This window comes from Tyto alba, unplaced genomic scaffold (assembly GCF_018691265.1).
Source record: "Tyto alba isolate M040663 unplaced genomic scaffold, T.alba_DEE_v4.0 Super-Scaffold_26, whole genome shotgun sequence".
Lineage (NCBI taxonomy): Eukaryota > Metazoa > Chordata > Aves > Strigiformes > Tytonidae > Tyto > Tyto alba.
In genome coordinates this window covers 823,188-842,574 of record NW_024881300.1, presented here as the reverse complement: position 1 = coordinate 842,574, position 19,387 = coordinate 823,188, and the positions used below count along the sequence as shown (strand labels likewise).

The following is a 19,387-nucleotide window of genomic DNA, read 5'->3' as shown; positions in this document are numbered from 1 at the left end:
GTCCACCACCCTGCCCCAGCACCCCCGCGCCGTGAAACTTAACCTCCCTGGCCGCCTCAGGCTGCTGCAGAAAGTGGGACCAGGACCCACGGCTCTCCCCCTGCCAGCACCACATCAGTGCTGCTGGTTTCTGCCACCCACCACCGCTCCTCGGGCCCTGCATACATGCTGCAAGAGGGCAACGATGCTTTATTGGAGCATGGCCTGCCCCACAGACAACAAAGGCTCCTCCAGAGATCCTGCCAGACCCACAGCCAGCCCAGCTCTTCTGTGGGCAGCAAGGACTGAAGCTCTGCGCCTCTTCGCTGTCCCCAAGCTGTCCCCAAGCTGCTGAGCCCTGACAGGTCAGAGGGTGCAGAGGCACCGGCTGCGCGAGCAGGACGGGTCGGTGCTCAGGACCGGGGCACGCACGGCAGACGTACAGCACGAGGTTTTTGTGCAGACAAATCTGCAGGTGCCCAGAATGAACCATGATCGTGGCCCAGCTCAGGAGAAAGGAGGGGACAAGGAACATCACAGGCAGCAGCACGGGAGACCTCCTACCAGTTTCTAGAAGTGGGAAAAAATGGGAAAATAAGAGGTGATGCCATGGACCCAGAGCAGAGAGCTGATCTCTGAGAAGTCAAGCAGCACACAGGCAACTGTCCTCCAGACAACAGAGTGGATGGTATACTGGGGCATCTGCCCCCCTTTTCCGTGACAAGAGAGAGCACTGGACAGTGAGCAAGAGATGCCAGCTGCACGTTGGACACTGTATCAGCACCTGCGTGGGCCCAGGGTCCTGAATTTGCCTTCCTCTCCTTCCCTCCCAAAGTGATGATCATCCCTTCCCAGCATTGGAAGATGTTTGCACGGAGGAGCGCAACGCACCCAGTCCCAGAGGCTCAGGAGTCCAGCTTGATGAAGACCTTGGGCCTTGAGAAAATTTTGATGGCCTCTTCTATGTGGGAGAGGTTCCTCTCCAGCTCTATCCGCCTCTTCTGCATGCTGAGAGTGTCTGTGCGCACTGGCAGCATCACCAGGTCCTTTATCAGCTGCTCCTGGCCTGTAAAAAAAAAAAAAAAAAAAGCCAAAACCAAGTTGTGTAAGTAGAAGAGCAAAGAAATCCATCCTTTTCCTAACGCTATGATGGCATCCTCAGCCATGAAAATGCTGGCAGCACTGGAACAAGGACTTAGAATACCCACCCTTCTATTCACAGCTCAGCTGGATGAGGGCCTGAACGCCCTGCTCCAGCTCTGAAGAACTAAGGGTCAGACTAGAGAGCTCTGAATCTTTCTATCTTTTTAAGAGCAACAGTACCCCCACCATCAGGTCCACTGGACAAGCCTGCTCCAGAGCGCCAGACCTGCAGGCCCCACCAACCTGAAGGATTTCTCTTCCCATGCACACAGCTCAAATGCTGCAACACCCCAGCCACGTTGCCTTATTCCAGGTAACTCTCCAAGTGGCAGGAATCTGCGCCCCAGAACTCTCTTCTCCCCAATCCTGGCTAGGATTGCCTGTTTCTCCGAGCTGGAATCCCCGTTTCTTTTCCTCTTACTCTGCTTCAGATCGCTGAGGGTCTGCAGCCGCTGGCCCTCCGGCATCATGGTGTGACCAGGTGGCGTGTCGGGATCTGGCAGGTTTCGCAGCCGCTCCTCCGTCTGTCTGCGCCACAGCTCCTTCCTCTCCAGCAGGCTGTCAAAGCGAGCGAAGGCACGTGTCAGCACATCTGGCAGGAGGGGTCACCCGGGGATGCAGGCAGAGGCCAGGAATCGAGCCCTTCAAACCCCGCTGGTCTCCAGGGCGGCTGCCCCACCGTGGGGGGATACACCTGGGTGTAGCCCACACGTATGGGCTAGCAAACATGCTCCACGTGCACTGAAGGGCTGCTGGAAGAGCTGCACTGAGGCCAACAGGAGCTCCTGGGAGACAAGGGCTGCTCCTTGCTTCTGGCCCAGGCCACCGAGTCCTCTCAAAACCATCTGTGGGCCAGTGGCAGAGTGAAGTTGGGCAAAGCAGCTCACGGCCAAGGACGCTGGCAGAGAACAGCAGGCACGGCAGAGAGCCAACGCCAGGGTCAGTCCTAGGACAGGGTCACCCAGGAACTGTTCTCCACTCTGAACCCCAAAACACAACTCACCAGTTGGATGCTCCTCAGGCTCCGGGTCCAAGGCAGGATGAACGTTTGCGAAGCAAAGCCAGCTATCTGCCTCACCAAACCCAGACCTTTTAATACCGAAGCTATGTCAGGCAGAGCAAGGCTTCCAAAGGGGCAGGAACACATCTCTCAGAGCACAGAGAGCATCCCCATGTCAGCATCGTTGTACGACAGCAAGCAAGGGAGGAGGAGACGAAATTCTTTCTGTGCCCAGTCACACTGGCCAGGGGGATGCTCGTTAAGGCAAGAAACCAGGAGGGATTGCCATTTATTCCCCAGGCCACAGCAAATTGTGCTGCTTGTATGTGGCGAGAGCGCCTCTGTCCCCGGTCCCCTGTCTTTCTACACAGTAGCTGGGGGATGTGGTGAAGGGAAGTGGATTTTTTACAGGAAGTCCTGTGAACCAGAGAGGGGCATACGTACTACTGGGGGACGTGGCCCTTCTGCTTGGCGTTGTATTCCTCCTGCTCCTGCTCCTTCTGTTCCAGCAGCTCGGCCAGCGCCTGCAGGGACTGCGAGCGCCGCAGCGGGGCCCGCTTGGCGTTGCGGGCGTTGTGCTTAATGAAGTCAATGCTCTTGCCCTCTACCCGGATCTGGAAGGAGAGAGAGAGAGAGAGAGGGAGGCAGCAGGGGCCAGCTCGGCACAGGGACAAAGCAAAGGGGCACCCCCACAAGATAGAGGATTGCAGGTGTACTACAAGAGGACGGGCATACCCTCAGCCTATCCCACCTCCAGAGTCAGAGAGAGAGGCAGGAGCTATGGCCATGTTTTGAGAAGGAACCAGTGCCAGAATAAGTGCCAGAAACCTCTGGGATGCCACGGTTTGTCTGGCACCAAAAGCCAGGCAAAACCTAAACCCTGTTTTTTTGAGGTCCCCAAGCTGACCCTATGCCCTCAAAGACAGAAGGACAGGAAGAACCAGGCTTGACATAGTCCACGTGGCTCCTACTGCTGTGTCTTGAGCCCCTCAGAACAGGTCAGGGGAAAAATTGGTCAGGCCCTCACCAGATCAGTAAATGCAACAGAGCCCCTGGCAGAGCAGAAACTTAGCTGGTCCTTGGGGGCATTTCCCCAGAAACAGCACCCTCTGTCACAGCTCCTCTAACGGTCAAGACAGGGGAGAAGGTCGCTGGAATTGAGTTTAAGGTTTTCTTGGTTTTTCCTCCTCATGAGTTTATGCCCAGTTTAAATTAAGTCACTCCACAGCATTTGGGAACCAGCAAACGGACAACCCCACACCTGCCAAGGAAAGAAGACATGAGTCCCAGAGCAGTTTAGGACCTTCCAGGCAGACTACCTGAAAGGTTTAACTGTTAATAGTGATTTAACTCTCCTTACTAAAAAGCACATCCATTTCCCAAATTTTTATCTAACATCCAGAAGCCACAGTTCCTTTGATTAAGGTGGGAGCAGTCTCCAAATCCCCAAGACCTCCTGCAAAGCCCTAGGAAGAGCAGCTTTGAAATCACCGGCACTTCTACAGCGAGGAGGTGGGATTTTCAACAGGAACTTCACAATCTCTTTAATTATGAGCAAGGATGAAGCCTGAAGGGTAGTATCAGCAAACCTTGAAGGCCCGCCTCACCACTCCAGTGACCAAGATCCTGTTCCTTCCCTTTGGCCAGGAATAGTATTTACAGATCTCCCTGTTCATGCAGCACATCTGACCCAACACTTTAGAAGAGCACGTGAAGAGTTCAAAGCAGGAGTAGTGGATAAGTGCCAGAAACCTCTCGGGTGGATGCAGTTAGTGTGCAACTCACCTTGGTTTCAGCATCCAGTGGCTCTGGAGCCTCTGTGTCTGCTCCTGCTTTCGTTCTGGCAGGCCTGGGGGAGAGCGGTCTGCACGGCTTGATCCCAGGGCCACAGCGAGAATAGGCCCTCAGAAATTTCAGAGCCTCCGGATTTGGAGATGGGGAGCTCTCCTGGGAAAGGCAAGAAAAGATCCACTAGCGGAGGGAGGCTGGAGCAAAGAGAAACCCACCCAAACTCAGCCACAAGCTCAACCACGAGTTTCCAGCAGGCAGATGACAGCATGCTCTTTCTGCCATAACTTGGCAGAAGTTCTTGGGAGAAGGCAATCTGTACACAGCTAGAAAAGGCAAACAGACTGCTTACAGCAACAAAACCAGACCTGGCAACTGAACTTGGTGAAGAAACGCTAAGAAAAAGGGCAAAAGTCTGCAGAAACACTCATGTGGATCAAATGCATGTGTAGAATTGACCGGAGAGTCCCTCTTTACTGACTAATCTGGTAAGGCATGAAAGGAGAGCAACACCATATAACCCAACAAAGATACCTACCAGAGCTAGGGACAATCTAAATGGATGGACAGTCCACGCTGACCAGTGATCATGACTCCTTAAAAAGCAAATATCTTCCCGTGAAAAGGGCAAATGGCAGCGTGGAGTAAGCGTGCTGGAAGTTGACACATGCGTCTCCCTTGTTGGCAACAGTAGAGAACTTGAACTCCCAAAAGATGCCATCCCACCTCCCGAAATCCAGAGCATGCCGCAGAGCCCTGCCACAGCAAGCTTTAATGAAATGGCACAGGCAGGCATGAAGCTGACTGCTGAGATGCTGTTCCCAAGTGCTGCTCTGCTCAGCACCCCAAATCTGTGGTTATGCTACTCCAGACAGAAAGAGGAGTGGAGAGTGAAGGGGTCTGGTAGTTTTGGGAGAGTGAAATTGCATCTGAGAGGCATCTTCAAAGGGCATCGTTAACATTGGCACAAGGCTACTTGATGTCTAACAGGCAGTCTGGGGACTATCTCAGACAGACCTGTTGCAAACAAAACCTGAAAATTGAAAGTTGACGCTGTGACAAGTGGGTGACCTTATGATAAACTGCTCGTGGAAGTGACAGGAACTGTTCAGGGCAGCCCCCAGGTATTTACAGGTACCCGAGGTCTCAGTTGCTCTCTCAGCTGAACTGTGGTTGCCTCAAGGCAGATTCCTTGTGGCCTGGCCCATTTAGCTCAGCAGACCTGAAGCCTGAAGGTGGGATAGGACCGTCACATCAGTAGTTTTGGTGTAAGGACCAGGGGGTGTGATGCCCTCAGCACTGCTCAGACTGAATTGCCTCAAAGACGATCAGTCTTGGTTCGACAGGAGCCAGGAGACTCCGATCTCTCCAGTAAGTTCATGAGAAGTACCTTTACCTAGCATGGTTGGCTTGAAGTCAAGTAAGTCTGTGATCTTAGGAGCGTGCTGGCAGAGCACGGCGTGCCCCGTCTCCCTCCACAGGAGCACTGAGACTGCCAGAGCCCTTTTCAAGGCAGCCGCTACAATTAACAACCTCAGGGACAGATGAGAGAAAAGAAACTGCGTTGGACATCAAGACCAAACAAAATCAGTTTAAACTCTGAGCAGCAGCAGCAGCTCCACAGAAGATGGAGATCTATCAAAGGGAACACCTCAGCTCTAGGAGAGCCACAGCAACAGTTAAAGCAACGTGAGTCAGCGCCAGGGCCTCCTGCCACCTCTCTCTGGAGGAATCCACAGAGCACAAGGAACACACCACGCAGCAACTGCCTGCGCAGAGACCACCCCCTTTCCCCAAAACAAAAGAAGAAATTATCTCAATCTTCCTCTAACCCAGAGGATTAGTCAAAGAGCGTAGGCTTGCGTTCCTAAAGTACACCTGGGTTTGCTCCCGTGTGTGGAAGGGTCATGGAGGTTGGTGGCACAGCAGGAAGAGGGGACACAGCATTTGGAACCACTGGCTTGGAAACCAGCTTGCCAATTTTTGCAGTTGTTATCAATACACATAATTCTAGTGTCAAAAGTTGGCCTGAGGGCCACGGACCACGGGGAAGCAATGCAGAGATGAGGATGGAACTTGAAGGCTCCAACTCAGCAAGGGAACACCAAGGGAAGGCTGGCGCAGCGCTCGAGGCAGCCCCAGCTCACATCCACCATCTGCAGAAGCAGATGTGTCGCTCCCGTCCACACAGCCTGCCTGGCTGAAAAGGCAGAACTGAGACAGAGACTGTGAAGGCTACCAAGGACTCACGGTGCCTACTTCTGGGTGAAGGAAGAGGCTAACCAAACAGAGGTCACCGGGATGGCAGAGGTCTCCCAGATCCAGACTGATGACGACAGATCCACCCAAAGATAGTGACTGAGCCTTAACTCCACTTTCTGTACGAACAGGTACACCTCTACCAAGGCAGCCACTTCGGTGCATTTTACAAAGCTTTCTGGCAGAGGCACCATTGAGCACCAGGAACCCACCAGGGGAGAAAAAATTATCCAGAGAAAGAAAAAGAAGTCAAAAGCAATCCAAAACCTTCACAAAGCCAGACACCTGCTTGGAACAGAAGCCACAAACATTTCAGCAGTTGGGAAAGCCTGAGGATCCAAGGCACGGCCCCACATCCCTTCTCCCACGAGCACGTGTACAGAGGACAGGAGGTACGTACACCCTTGCAGGCTGTGCTGGAGCTACACGGTCCCCACCCTGCCTGCCTGGAGATGCCTGTGCTCCCCCACTGCACGGTGGTTATTCACCAGCAGAATTACTCGGAGATGAGTCGGGAGATATACAGCCCACTGTGGGTCCACAGGGTGGTAAGAGCTGGCTTGAGGTTTGACGCAGCCTGAAGACCTACCCCTGAGGACCATGATCCCTGGGGCAGGATACCACAGCCTTTTGGCATAAATCCCAGACAAGTGTTGCCCCAAACACTGGGAAGTTGAAAAGCCAGCTGGATGCGCCTCTAGCCAGGGAAAAGGGCTGTGGGGGCTGCTCTACACCCCCCAGGAACCACCTTTAGATCCCTAACAACTGAAGGGCCAAGTAGGAGCACCCAAGCAGATGGTGTGATGAGATTTTCCTCTTCTCAGCTTTCCCTGCATGGAGATTCTACTTGGTCAGAGGGGATGGGGATTAGCACAGCAGTCGCTCTCCAGCCCCAAGCCAAACATTCTCGCTCAGCGCACAGCCCCACTGTCACATCTGCTCACTGTGCTTCAGCACCAAGTTGCCCCCAAACCCGCAGGTTCTGCGACTCCCCCACCTCCACCATCCCACAGAACCTCATGGCTGACCCACATCCCAGGCCAGGAGAATTCAAGAGCTCAGTGGGTACTGACCTGCAGTTTGGCCTTCACCTTTGACTCCACGTTTTCATATTTCTGGGATTTCCACAGAGCTTTCACAGGCTTGGGCTGGCTGTGCTCTTGGGCTCTCTCCTTCTCTTTGCACTTCTTCTGAATCTCCTTTATTCGCCTCATATTTTCCTTCTCATGGTCCTTGAACTCTTTCCCTGCACAGCAAGGGGAGACAGAGCCTTCACCCCTCAGGCACTGCCAAGGGATGCAGGCTCTTGGAGCACTGGCACCAGAGCCCACAGCTCTGTCTCCAAAGCTGGTCCAACCGCCCATAGAAATAGCAAGCTCTCCCCGCTCCTAGGGGGAGACTAGGCAACCTGTGCATTCTTCCCATGTTAGATGCGCACTCCTGGATTGACATTCTTCTGCTAGAGGATCCCACAGTGCCCAGAGGAGAATGAGCACAGGTCTGTGCACATTATTAGTGTTCACAGACTCCCTTGTTCCGAGAGAGTATGGCTCACTTGTCCCATTTTGGCCTATGCCAGACAAGCCATGCCAGCACCCCTTCGAAAGCAAGGTCAGTTCCCAGTTCAGCATCCCGTGGTGTTTCTGAAGCGAAGACAGGGCTGGTTAATGGCAGCTGCTGAGCCCTAAACCTGTATTGTTCCTATTTCCATGGTCAGCCATTCAAGGGGACATAATCAGGACTATGGATTGCATTTTTTGTTTTCAAATTAAAAATGATCCTTCCTTGCGCTCCCCAAGGCAGGGAAGATCCCAGCTGACCCAACCATTCCCCTCCTGCTTTGGCACAGAAGTTGTGGCACCCACCACGTTGGCAGCAGGCAGGGCTAGGGGCAATGCCAGCACATGAAGTAAATCAAATGACACCCGGCGCTCAGCCTTATCTCCTTCCTGGATCTCTGAATGTAGTCTGGGTGACCTTCCTGGAGAAGGGAACATCGTTCACAAAGATGTTCTCAGTAGCCACGTATACAGATAGTCTTCCCAAATTCTGCCTGGCTTCACTATGTCTTGGTTTGGGCTGAAATAGAGTTAATATTCCTTTTCAGGGACTACATGAGTGCTGTGTTGTGGATTCAGCTTTGGGTTTGGTATGGGAAAAAATGCTGACAGCACACTGATGTTTTCAGCTGCTACCGAGACTTCAAGGACTCTCCGACTCCCCATGTCCTGCCCGTGCGCAAGGGCACAGGGAGCAGGGAGGGAGCACGGCCACAGCACCTGACCCTGACTGGCCAGTGAAATATTCCACATCATGGAACGTCGTGCTCACTATATAGAGGAGGGGTGGGTGGGAAGGAGCTCTCTCTCTCTCTCTCTCGCTTCCAGGATTGCGATTGTGGGATCTTGGTATCTCGGGGTCGCTGGGCAGGAACGGGCTGGGTGTTGGTCAGCGGGTGGTGAGCAATTACGCTGTACATTGCCTGGTTATATATTTCTTTTTTTTTTTTTTCCCTATCATAGTCATTGTTCTTGTTTTATTGCCATTATTAAACTGTTCCTATCTCAGCCTGCGAGTCTCCCTTCACCCCTCTAATCCCCTCCCCCATTCCCAGGTGGGGAAGGGGAAGGGAGGGTAATTAGCTGCGGCGGTTGGTTGCTGACCAGGCTCAAACCACGACAACTAACAAGGAATCCCCCAGGCTAAACATCCTCTCAAGATTTCACTTGATCCATCTTTAAGTTTGACTATAAAGATACTGGTTGTATTCAGAGGCAGCAAACTAGAAGGGCTTGATTTATTTCCAGCGTCTCTCAACCTCTTATCCATGTGTCCTCAAGTCCAAATTAAACAGACTTTTTTACAATCCCTCTTCCCACCACCTACCTGGGCCAGAGTGGAATTAGGGAGGCTGCAGCAGGACCAGCTCCTCCACAGCCTGCAGACACCACTGCCAGGCCAAACACAGGAGATGAGGCGACCAGCCCTGCGAAGCTCAAGCTCTCCTCAGGCAGCAGAGCTGAGGAATCCACCCAAATCCCTGATGCTTCATCCCTGGCCCCAAAACCAGCTCAGGCCAGCAGCGACTCAGCTGTACTTACTCTTGACTGGCAGCCCCCCATCAAGGGAGATCCCTTCGAGCTGCAGTAAGAGACTGAGCGTCCCCTTCTGTCCCTTCTCCAGGAAGTCCTTTCCACTGGGACGAATGCGAGGGACTGGCTGGACCTGGCGGGCACTGCCCAAAGCAGGGTATGGGTTGTGAACTGGGTCCGGGGAGCCAGAGGTAAAATCCAGCTTCTGGGCATTCCCTTCCAGCCTCCCTCGAGCTACAGAGAAAGCAAGAGAAGGACATTATCAGACAATGAACCTACCCCACAGTTTTCTTCACCCACAGCCTAACCAATGCTGAAGACACCCTCTCCACCTCTACCTTATGCTTTCCTATCTTTCAAACAGCTGTACAGACCACTTTTAGGATCACCATCCGTAAGGCAGCAAAAGCACCTGCACCAGTGTGATTGAAGACTGTTGAGAACACCAAAGAATAAGAACATCAAACAGGCAAGCTGCATCATGACAAAGTACAAAACCACATATTCATAGCAAGCATCAAGGACTCACCTGAGAAGGGGCGTTTATAATAGTTTGGAAAGAGCGTAGGGTCTGGAGGAATGGGTCCAGAAATCCTGGATGGCCCTTCACACATCCTGCTGTCGCTCCACCTCGGAATCCAACCACCACTGAGAACAGAAATGAACAGGGCTCACTGAGCCACCGAAAAGCTACATTTAATAGGTGAACTTCTGACCTTCATTAGAGAGCTCACACCCAGCTACAGAGAGGACAGGTAGGTAGGAGACAGCCCAAATTGGACTCCATGCAGGTGAGGCAAGGGATCCAGCAGCACTGTCCCTGTTGAGGGGCTAATCAGCATTTTTACCAGTGTTGAACCTGAAATGTCTGCGGTTGCTGTAATACCTTCAGTACAGAAAATGCTTCTCAGCTTTGCTCTACCACATGGGAACGTGTAATACAGACATGCAAGCAGGAGCTGAGCTGCTATAAGCGCCCTGCGTGCCTCCAGTGAACAGGAAACACACCTAGCTGGGTAGCACCCGACACATTTTAGCCTTAGATTTGAATGACCTTGCACCTTGGGCTTCTTAAAAATAGCTCCTGTGATTGAAATACAACCTACCCAAAGCAAGCTGAAGGCCCTGCTCTACACAGATAAACCTCTCTGCTGTACCCCCCCCGTGAGAGACACACCAGTGTCGTCATCACCCTTGAGCAGGCCGGGGCTGAACCTCAGAAGGACCCAAGACAAAACACTTCACTGCAGAACAGCATAGGGGCAGATGCTTCATTTCTGGGGAAGAGTCCTTAGACAAAAAACCAGCCCAGCAGACTCTCAGCTCCTCGGGAGAATGGAGAGTTACCCGTTTAGAAGAACCTGGTTTTCATTTCTAAATAACTTTTCAATGCAGATCAACAGGGACCAGCACAGATCTGCAAATCCGCGTCCTGTCCCACACTGGTCTCTGCTGCCCCTCTCCTCCCTATGACAGGCCGAGCACAGATCCTTCCAGCACGGGAGCATCCAGCATCTATTGCCCTGCAATGCTTGCCAAGATCACACGGACAGCACCTTATTGCTTACAAGAAACTTGAGGGACCTGCTCCCTGCTCAGAAAACGAGGATGCAGGATGCCACACCAACAGGCACAGACTGTTGGTGAGCTTTTGACAGATGCCACGTGAGCCTCGATACCTCACTGGAGTCACGCCATGATTTTGACAGGCGCCAGGGCAGCTTGGCTGCAGTCACTGCTGCAAGACCTGGGGCTACAACCTGCATGCCCTGACTCCCAAGGCAGTAATTTAAAGATTTCCAAGACAACTCTACGGGAAGAACCTCTTTCAGGATCTTCAGCATGCCAGCACTGACAGGACACAGCATCTGCAGTTTAATTTATAAACCGATAAACGATTCGTGCAAGGCTGAGTGAGTCTGAGTCATAGCAACTAATGCACTGCAGTCTGCCTTGCTAAATCACCCCTGTTGACATGAGACCCATTAGCAAAAAGCTGTTATTCATCTCCCAGACACAACTGCAGAGGCAATGTAAGCAATGCTGAATACTGAACACCAGCATGCATCTACAGTCTGTATCTAGCTACTCTGGAAAAGCTATTTTTGAAGAGCAGACACAGACTCTCAGCCTGAGATAAAAGGACACTGTCTTGGTATTATTTAATCTCCTTGATAATGGCTCCAACTAAGCCAGAACAGGCTCTGTTATTCTAGAGAAAAAAAAAAAAAAAAAAGAGTGTTCACCATGAGATCACTCCAGAACAGCTACTGGCCTTGAAATTCACATCTGATCTCAATCTGAACTCACCTCAAACCCAGTAATTTACCCACAAAATGACAGGCTGAAATCAAGACCTGTAAAAGATCAGACAATTAGTGCAGGGAATTGAAGATGGAAAGGCAAGCTGATGGGAGGCGGGGGATGGAAAGCTCATTTTATACCTTCACACAAGTCACATTTCACATCCCAAGAGCACCCTGCCCTGCTGTAGGGAATTTTCAAATGACACCCACTCCCTGATTTGCAAGTCACATCACCTCTGGATTGGGATCTTACAAGATCAGACAACCTCATTACAATAGTAAGCATCTTGCCTATCTAGGTACCCACAGCGAACTCATCTACATGGGACACAAGCCCCCAGCATGTCTCCCAGCCCCGAGGAGCAGCAGCCAAGCCCCAGTTACCAATGATCGGCACAGACTTCCCAAGCTGCTGCTCTGCTCCTGCCGACCAAGGGTGTTATTTGGGGGGACACAAGTGAGAGAACCTCCTGGTTCACTTCTGGCAAAAGGGGATGTGTGGACCTTCTCCACCTCCACTCCCACCATTCTGCTCCATCTCTTGTAACAGCTCTGTAGTGCACAGTCCTGTGCTGAGACGACTTAAATCACTACGCCTGCATGAAACAAGTCGCTTTTTTTGCTGGGTTAGTTTTCTGCCCATTTAAACTTCTGTCCAAAAGTAACCTGGCTCTTACCTCTTTGGGGGGATCAGAGAAGCACTGGACCAAGCACAAGGGAAACACAGCAGGAGCATGTGTTTATCAATGCAGAGGAGGGAAGAAGAGGGAACAGGGCCAGCCCTTTTCAGCAGTGACCTGATCGCTGGCTCAGTCGCACTGTCTAATTTGCGCCCAGGAAAGCATCTTCTCTATCACCATGTTAGAAACCTAAACATCAAGAACACAGTATCCGACTTGTTGCCACCAGACAGACTCTATTTAGAGGATTCACATGCTATGAGACGCAGGCAGCCTCTGCAAAAGCAGCCCAGTTAAGTCCAGGTAAACAGATATGTATCCGTGCAACTCCTCTCTCTTCTTAACCCCCTGCCAGACTGCAGAGCTTGCTAGGGAAGCGGCAACGCTGCTCCTACCCACAGGGCTGCACCAACGCTGCTCCTACCCACAGGGCTGCACCAACGCCATTCCCTGCCCTGCACAGCTACAGGAGGCGCAGGGCAGTTGCCAGAGTAACCCAACGACTTTAGCATTGCCTACTCACCCAGTCTGAGCCCGGCCGGCTGCTCACTTCCTCACCAGGACCACAGCTTAAGCCTGGTCTGGGATTCAAGCAATGCAGGCTCCAGCCCTACCTCTCCCAGAGTGTCCCTGCATGTTTAGCAACCATTAATTCAACTCCCTGTGCCCTCTGCCCCAGCTTACCAAGTGGTAAAAATGGTACTTATCCCCCTGGTAAACCGAGATCTTTCAGAGCCCGCATGAACCACAGCTTCCTTTTGTGGCTTGTTTCTGACATTGTAGTTAAGGCAACTACAAAACATGGGAGCAGACAAGGCTGTGCCAGGTGTTTTTCACTACCTTGAACCTGCTGCATCTGACTTTGAAGCATTACCTCTTCTCTACAGATCACATTTGCACTGTGCCTCGGTCCCTGGCCAGGAAGCCGCTACCACACACAGAGCTGAAGCGGGTCCAGCTTCATGCCTTTATAAGCCAACCTCTGCAGAAAGCATGGGAAAAAAAAACAAAAACAAAAACAAAAACAAAAACCCACAGCTGTGGTAAACTGTGATAAGCAGAACAAGTCATCTGCAGCAAATCAAAGGGCTAGTCTCTGTGCAGCTAGTCTTGGCTGTTTGCTTCCTTCCCCAGGAGTTTTTGCTGAAATAGAAAGTAGCACCAGGATAACCTCTGGGCCTGAGGGCACCAGAATAGGGTGGCACATGGCTCTGGGACCATACCTCCTGCAGAATCAGGGGTCAGGAAATGAAGTCAATGTGCTGTGAACCTACCCAGTGATGTTAGTCCTTGCCTATGCTTTCCCCTTGCAGACTGCAAGTGGGGAGATTAATATTCTCCTTTTAATACTATTCCCCATGCAGGTTCCCTCAGGTACCACCAGCTCTTCCCCACGGCCCATTTTTTCTTTTGTTCCTCTGAAAACAGAGGGACAGGTACGGCCAAGTGTGACACTGGCATGTGTTCCCTAGGAGCCGAGCTTGTGTCCACCAACAGCCCTTTGGGAACAAAGCCAGCCTGTACAGTCTGCCCAAGGAGTCACAGACGTGTCCTGCACCAGCGGCCTCGAGCAGGAGGTGAATGGGGGCCGTGCTCGGCACTGGAAGTGGGGCAGAGACTGATGCGGTTACTGCAGAGCTGCAGCCAAGTCCTCCCTCGGGAGAGCAAGGAAGGAAGGACGACACAAGAGAGGCCTCATCGTAACGCGTGCGATTCCTCTCCGATGCATGGATGAGCCAGGTGCTGAGTTTACAGGACCTGATGTGCAACACCGGGTCCAGCAATGGAGACTGGAGCTTGTGTTGCGGTTTGCAGCCTCCTCTGGCTGTGCTGTCACGGGAAATCGATACAAAGCCCGTTTGGGGGCACATGCGGAGACCCAAGGCCCCACTGAAAAACGCGGGATACCCGTGAAAACCCCTCCCTGGCTCCTGCCGTTCCCCGCGCGCCGGGGAAGCGGGTGGGCAGGAAAAGCGCCGGCAGCAGCGCAGCGCCGGGGGTGCGGGAGCCGGGCTGTCTGCAGGGCCTGAACCCCCTTTCCCGGGGCTGCGCTGTGCCGGGGCCGCTGCCCGCGGAAGGGGCACGGCGGCCCCCAAGCCCCTGCTCCGGCATCTCCCAGCCCGGCTCCCCGCGGGCCAGGGCAGCGGGGCCCGTGAGGGATCCCCCCGACCCCCCCGACCCCCCCCCCGAGCGCACTCACCGAGGAGGCCGCGGGGAAGTTCTCCCGAGGGGCCGGGGCGGCCGGGCCCAACGCCGGGCCGCGGAGGCCGCAGCCGGGGCCTGGAGTGGGTCGGCCCGCCGGGAGCCGAAGGCCCAGCGCCGCCGCTTCCGCCGGGAGGGGCCGGGGCCGGGGCCGGGGCCGGGGCCGGGGCGCTCCCGCAGCTCAGCCGCGTTCTCCGCTGGTTCTCCCCGCGGGCGGGCGCGGCGGCGGGACGGGAGGGCGATCCGCAGCGGGCGGGCACAGGGCACCGGAGCTGCTCGGGCAGGACGGCCCCGAGCCGGGCTCGCTCTGCAGTGAGGGCCGTGTCACACCGAGCCCTGCTGTCCCCGAGGACTGAGGGTCCCCACCTCCTGGCGACCCCTCCTCGGGCTGCAGCACCCCCGGGACCCCTGAACCTGTGTCCCCGCCGCAGCCAGCCCCTTTGGCCCAGCTCCTCTATGTCCCCCCAGGTGCCGGGGAGCATCCCCTGGGCTCTCTCCGGTCTCTCCATCTCCCTTCGCACCCAAGAGCCCAGATCTAGGGGGGCCCTATTGCCGCTGCGTCCCCCACGGGGGTTAACGGTCTTCAGGAATCTCCTGCCCAACTGGCACCTCCAAACCCACCTCCAGAGCTGAGCCCCCGGCGGAGGCTTGAAGGGGAGAGGTGGGGAGGACAGGTTCCAAGTGTCACCGCTTGTCCCGTTACCGTGGCTTAAGACACTCACAGCTGGCTTTTGTGGCTTTCAGCGGCCTGTGCCAGTCCTCCCCACGCTGCCTTTTGGGCGTGGGGCCTTTTTGCTGGAGGTTTTGTGTCTGGAAAGAGAAGCCGGCGCATGTGGGGACCAGTGGTGAGATGCTCAGGGCGGGTAACTGATGCCTGCAGCCCCTCAGGGTTGCGGTTAGTCAGTGGAAACCATGGTGAAATCGAGTTTGGGTGCCTGTTTAACAGGCAAACCGTCCCCTCTCATTCCCAGTGGAAGGAGAGGCAGTGCCAAGGCTTCAGCCAGGTGCCGATGGTTGGCTTGAAGGAGGTTCAAGGAAGAGCTGCAAGCTGTGCTGGGGTGGTTGGGGTCTTCTGGCAGCTCAGGGTGGGGTGGGGAGCTCCAGCACCTGATGCGTTGGGAGGTTTTCACCTCCCTGCATCCCCAGGTGTATCAGGAGAGCTCCTAGGATGGCTTTGGAGCATCTCGTGGGGCTCTTGTGCTGGGCAGAGCTCAGCCCCTTCAAAGCAGCCACCTGGATCCGGGGCTTGGAGGGGGAACCGGTGCCTGTGTCCTTGCAGCTGGGGCTCGCCGTGGCCTGACTGGGCTGAGCGCCGGGCACTGGGGTGAGCCCCCATGCCAAACCAAACACTCATGGAGATATTGGTCTGCACGCAGCCCCCACCAGCGCCTTAGAGCATCTGCCATGTCAGTCCTGGTGCCAGTGCCGGAGCCTCCTGCCCTGTCGAGGAGCCCCGAAGAGGGGCAGCACGGTGGCCGCGAGCCTGGGCACATCCTTGCTCAGCTGTCTGCAGCCCTGGAGAACCCGGACATCAAAGCTTTGGAGGTGAAGGCTGACGCTGCATTGGACATGGGAATTGCAATGGACGCAGGCTTTGTTCCCCAGTGCCATGGGCATGGCACTTGCCCCTGTGCAAGCCTTGTGCGAGAGCAGAGGGTCCCGACGCGTGCCAAAATTTGGGGAGGGAGAAGGAACGGGAAAATCTCCTTTTAGCAGAGGGTGGATGTCCCTGGGGCAGGGTCTGCTCCCCAGAAACAAAAGGCGTGATGTTACTCCCAGGTCTTTCTCAAACTGAGAGTGAATGACCCCAAATCTGTGAGTTTCTAGTTAAGCTGGATGAAATGGCAACTGAAAAATTTCCAGCCGAATTCTTGGAGAGCAGTTTTCTGCCCTGCTCAAGGGTGTTCCCAGCTGCTGCCTGGGGCCTGATGGTGCCACGGTGAGTGAGGGGAGGGCAGGCTGGCAACCAGGCCCCAGTGGGGGCCAGCAGGATTTGTGGGGCCACCCAGCCCCACGGACCCACCTACCATAGATAGCCACTGCGGCAACACGGGTTGTCCTGCTCACCAGCCAGCCGGGCTTACCTCCAAGACCTTGGGGCCATGTTGGGTGTAAAACCCTGAATCTGGGTGGTTATTAATGGCCAGCAAAGGGTCCCAGCCACAGTGGCAGTGTCATCCCCGCCAGGGCCTGAGGTGCAGGGACTGGGAGGACAGGAGTGTCACTTGTCAGTGCTGTCCCTCGTGTCCGCCGCAGTGGTCCAAGGATGGGCGAGGTGCCCTCATCCATGCCGAGCTGTACGAGGAGGAGATGGGGAAGAACAAAGAGCTCTTCCCAGAGCTGGCGGATCTCGGCTGTGTCGCAGTGCTGCAGGCCTGGCTGCTAGCCCACGGTTTCAAACTCAAGGGGCCAAAGTAAGTCACCACGTCTCCTTCATGAGCCAACGTCCTGCTGCAACACGGTCAGGATCACCGTGTTAGGAGCAAGACCTGGGGCTGCCCCAGGTGGGCTGCGTTGCACGAGGGTGAAACAATGTTGGGAGGGAGGGGTGAGCATAGGATCAAAAATATTAGTATCCAGGATTTGTTGCTTGTGGATTGTCCTGATTTGTTTTTTATTTTGTTGAGAATCAAGGAGCTCAGTTTGTCGTAAATTGCGGAGTTGCTTAGAGTTTAAAAGAGCAGCCAAACAAGAAAAGTGCGGAAAGGGAGAAACCCGAAGAGTTGTGGGGCTCACAGAGGGAAGGGAAATAGCAGCTCTGGCAATGCAGTAGCCCTGAGCCATCCATCAGCCAGTGTCAGTGACCACCAGCCGTGTCCAAGTCCAGCCAGGGAGCTGAGTCAGCGCGGCCAGGGCAGGAGCAGCGACGTGCGGGCCAGCCCCAGGCGTGGCTGCCCCGTAGCACAGGCACAGAGCGAGGGTGAGGGCTGGGCTTGGACACGGCTCCTGCACCAGGGCACGGAGCTGCCGCGGGGCTCCATGGCCCATGGTCAGCTGGACCCCGAGCTGGCCATGCCCCACAGCTGGTTTTTCTCCCACAGGGTCAACTCACAAGGGCTCCTGTTCCAGCACCCCAATTTCCAGAGGTCACATCGCACTGCCAAAGAGCTGGGCTCCCTTGGAGGGGATGCTGGCCTCTCTGCCAAGCAGCAGAAGAAAAGGAAGAAAAAGAGACGTGTGAGGAGCCTGCGGCCTCCCCCCAGGGCCACGTCCCAGGACACGCTGAGTGAGCAAGGCTGGTGGCTGCAGATGCAGCAGCCAGGCTGGGCTGGCACCATGTGTGCTGTGACTTGGCTTGTCTCAGGAATGATGCTGGTCTGAAGCTGGATCCGTAGGACAACTGGGTGGTCCCCAGCCCTTCTGCTTCACCCAGACATCCCCGTGGCTTGGGTGGTGGTGGGGGCTCTGCCACTGGTGAGTTTTCAGCCGGGCACTGTGATGCCCAGGCAGGCTCACCCTGGCTCTTCCTTCCAGCTGCTGTTTTGTCTCTGGGATGTGGCCGTGTATCCCTGGCTTTTAGCCCACCAGGCAGCCTCAACTCAACGGCATCTGCTTCCCACTGCAGCCCCCAGCTCCCCTCCTGGGAGGGGAAATATTCTTTCTCTCCTCCCAGGGCTGCTGCAGCCTGTGAGCTACAGCAAAGCCCTGGCAGGGAAGGGGGTGTCAGCACTGGTCTTTTCTTGTACCTCTGCAGGACAACTGCCACGTCTGCGACCCTTGTACCAGTACATCAACTTTGAGACGCCGGAGCTGATGCACCCATCAGCAGATGATCAAGTCCCAGGGCTGGCACAGCCAAGCCAGGTCCCTGCAGCCCCCAGGAAGGCAGCTGCTCCACAGCAGGAGGGTAAGCTCCAACAAGGTTTACCCAGCTCCTGTGTCACCCAGTGAGCTGGCCTTGGCCTGCCAGTGACCTGCTGGTCCCTATAGCTCATCCCCCCCCGAGAAAGGGAGGCTTTGCTCTTGCCTGTGCAGGTTTTGTCACTTTATCCTATTTCTTCTACCCTTGCCCCTAGCTTTTAGAGAAGCAGGTTGGATGCCTCTGGGTCACCATTTGCAGCAGCTCTGCCCTTAGGTTTTCTCTTGAAGCTCTGAGGTGGCTGAGCCAAACAGAGCAGGACCTGTCCCCCTGGGACAGCACTCTTCAGTTCACTCCACAGTCTCCATGTTCCCGAGTTGTTTTCCAAGACTTGGTGGGACAAAGCCGTGGCCAGCCTGAGCTGGAGCTGGTGACAGGCCTCCTCCAAGCGGGAGGTCAGGAGGGAGACCCAGGGCTGCCACCCGCCCCACGCTGCTGGGACCTGGCATCCTACCGGGGCAGATACTCGGCCTGTCTCCGAGGAGGCGGCTGGGCCGTTGATGCACTCGCTCCTCTTGCAGATACCCGGGCCAGCAGCGCTCCCGAGATCCCTGACCCGGAAGGAGGCGACAAATCCATGCAGCTTGACATTGATAGGATGCTCCGATATGCAGCTCAACTGGTGCCACTGCTCTTTCCTCAGTATCAATAGCCAGCTTTGTGCCTCCCGTTTGGCTACTAGAGCCTGACTTGCAGAGCGGTAATCATCACCCGGCCCATACAAACAGCTGTGGGCTTATTGTTTTGGGTTTTTTTCCTGGTTGCAGAGAACCTGATTTGCTCGGGGAAAAAAAAAAAACAAAACAAAACAACAAAAAAGGGCCTTTTTTCATTATAAAATCGACAATGGCCTTAGGATGCATGTGCTGTCGTTCCTTCCTCGCCTGTGAAAGGCAGGAGGCTGGGGACCAGCTGCTGGCGATGGCTCTGTGCAGGGGGGAACCTAGACCTCACTGCAGGGACCCCCCTCGGCCGAAGGAGTGCTCCTTCCTTTGGCCACCATCCCACCCCACCCGCGCAGGGCAGCTGGAGGCCGTAGCCAGCCTCTGAGAAACCCGTTTCACCCCTCTGTATGCTTC

At 54.9% G+C, this 19,387-nt stretch overlaps 2 protein-coding genes across 7 annotated transcripts; one reads left to right on the top strand and one right to left on the bottom strand.

Moving 5' to 3' along the window:
* Nucleotides 1–172: 172 nt before the first annotated feature.
* On the bottom strand, nucleotides 173–14,851 carry ENKD1 (enkurin domain containing 1). 6 transcript variants are annotated; one of them, XM_042797576.1, is made up of 10 exons: nucleotides 14,448–14,851; nucleotides 12,245–12,436; nucleotides 11,572–11,618; nucleotides 9,791–9,909; nucleotides 9,271–9,495; nucleotides 7,243–7,415; nucleotides 3,908–4,069; nucleotides 2,567–2,736; nucleotides 1,544–1,680; nucleotides 173–1,045 (listed from the first exon to the last, which is right to left on the bottom strand). In XM_042797576.1, exons 4-10 carry the CDS (start codon nucleotides 9,873–9,875, stop codon nucleotides 885–887), a joined length of 1,113 nt encoding a protein of 370 aa, XP_042653510.1. In that variant the 5' UTR covers nucleotides 9,876–9,909; nucleotides 11,572–11,618; nucleotides 12,245–12,436; nucleotides 14,448–14,851; the 3' UTR covers nucleotides 173–884. The 6 variants fall into 6 exon arrangements, with proteins under 6 accessions (XP_042653510.1, XP_042653511.1, XP_042653512.1 ...); XM_042797577.1 differs by lacking the exon at nucleotides 14,448–14,851 and adding an exon at nucleotides 13,122–13,207; XM_042797578.1 differs by lacking the exon at nucleotides 12,245–12,436.
* On the top strand, nucleotides 13,438–19,123 carry LOC116961533 (uncharacterized protein C16orf86 homolog). The gene is made up of 6 exons (XM_032992817.2): nucleotides 13,438–13,987; nucleotides 15,826–15,994; nucleotides 16,706–16,863; nucleotides 17,491–17,675; nucleotides 18,144–18,296; nucleotides 18,830–19,123. Exons 2-6 carry the CDS (start codon nucleotides 15,854–15,856, stop codon nucleotides 18,958–18,960), a joined length of 768 nt encoding a protein of 255 aa, XP_032848708.2. The 5' UTR covers nucleotides 13,438–13,987; nucleotides 15,826–15,853; the 3' UTR covers nucleotides 18,961–19,123.
* The last annotated feature ends 264 nt before the right edge of the window (nucleotides 19,124–19,387 follow it).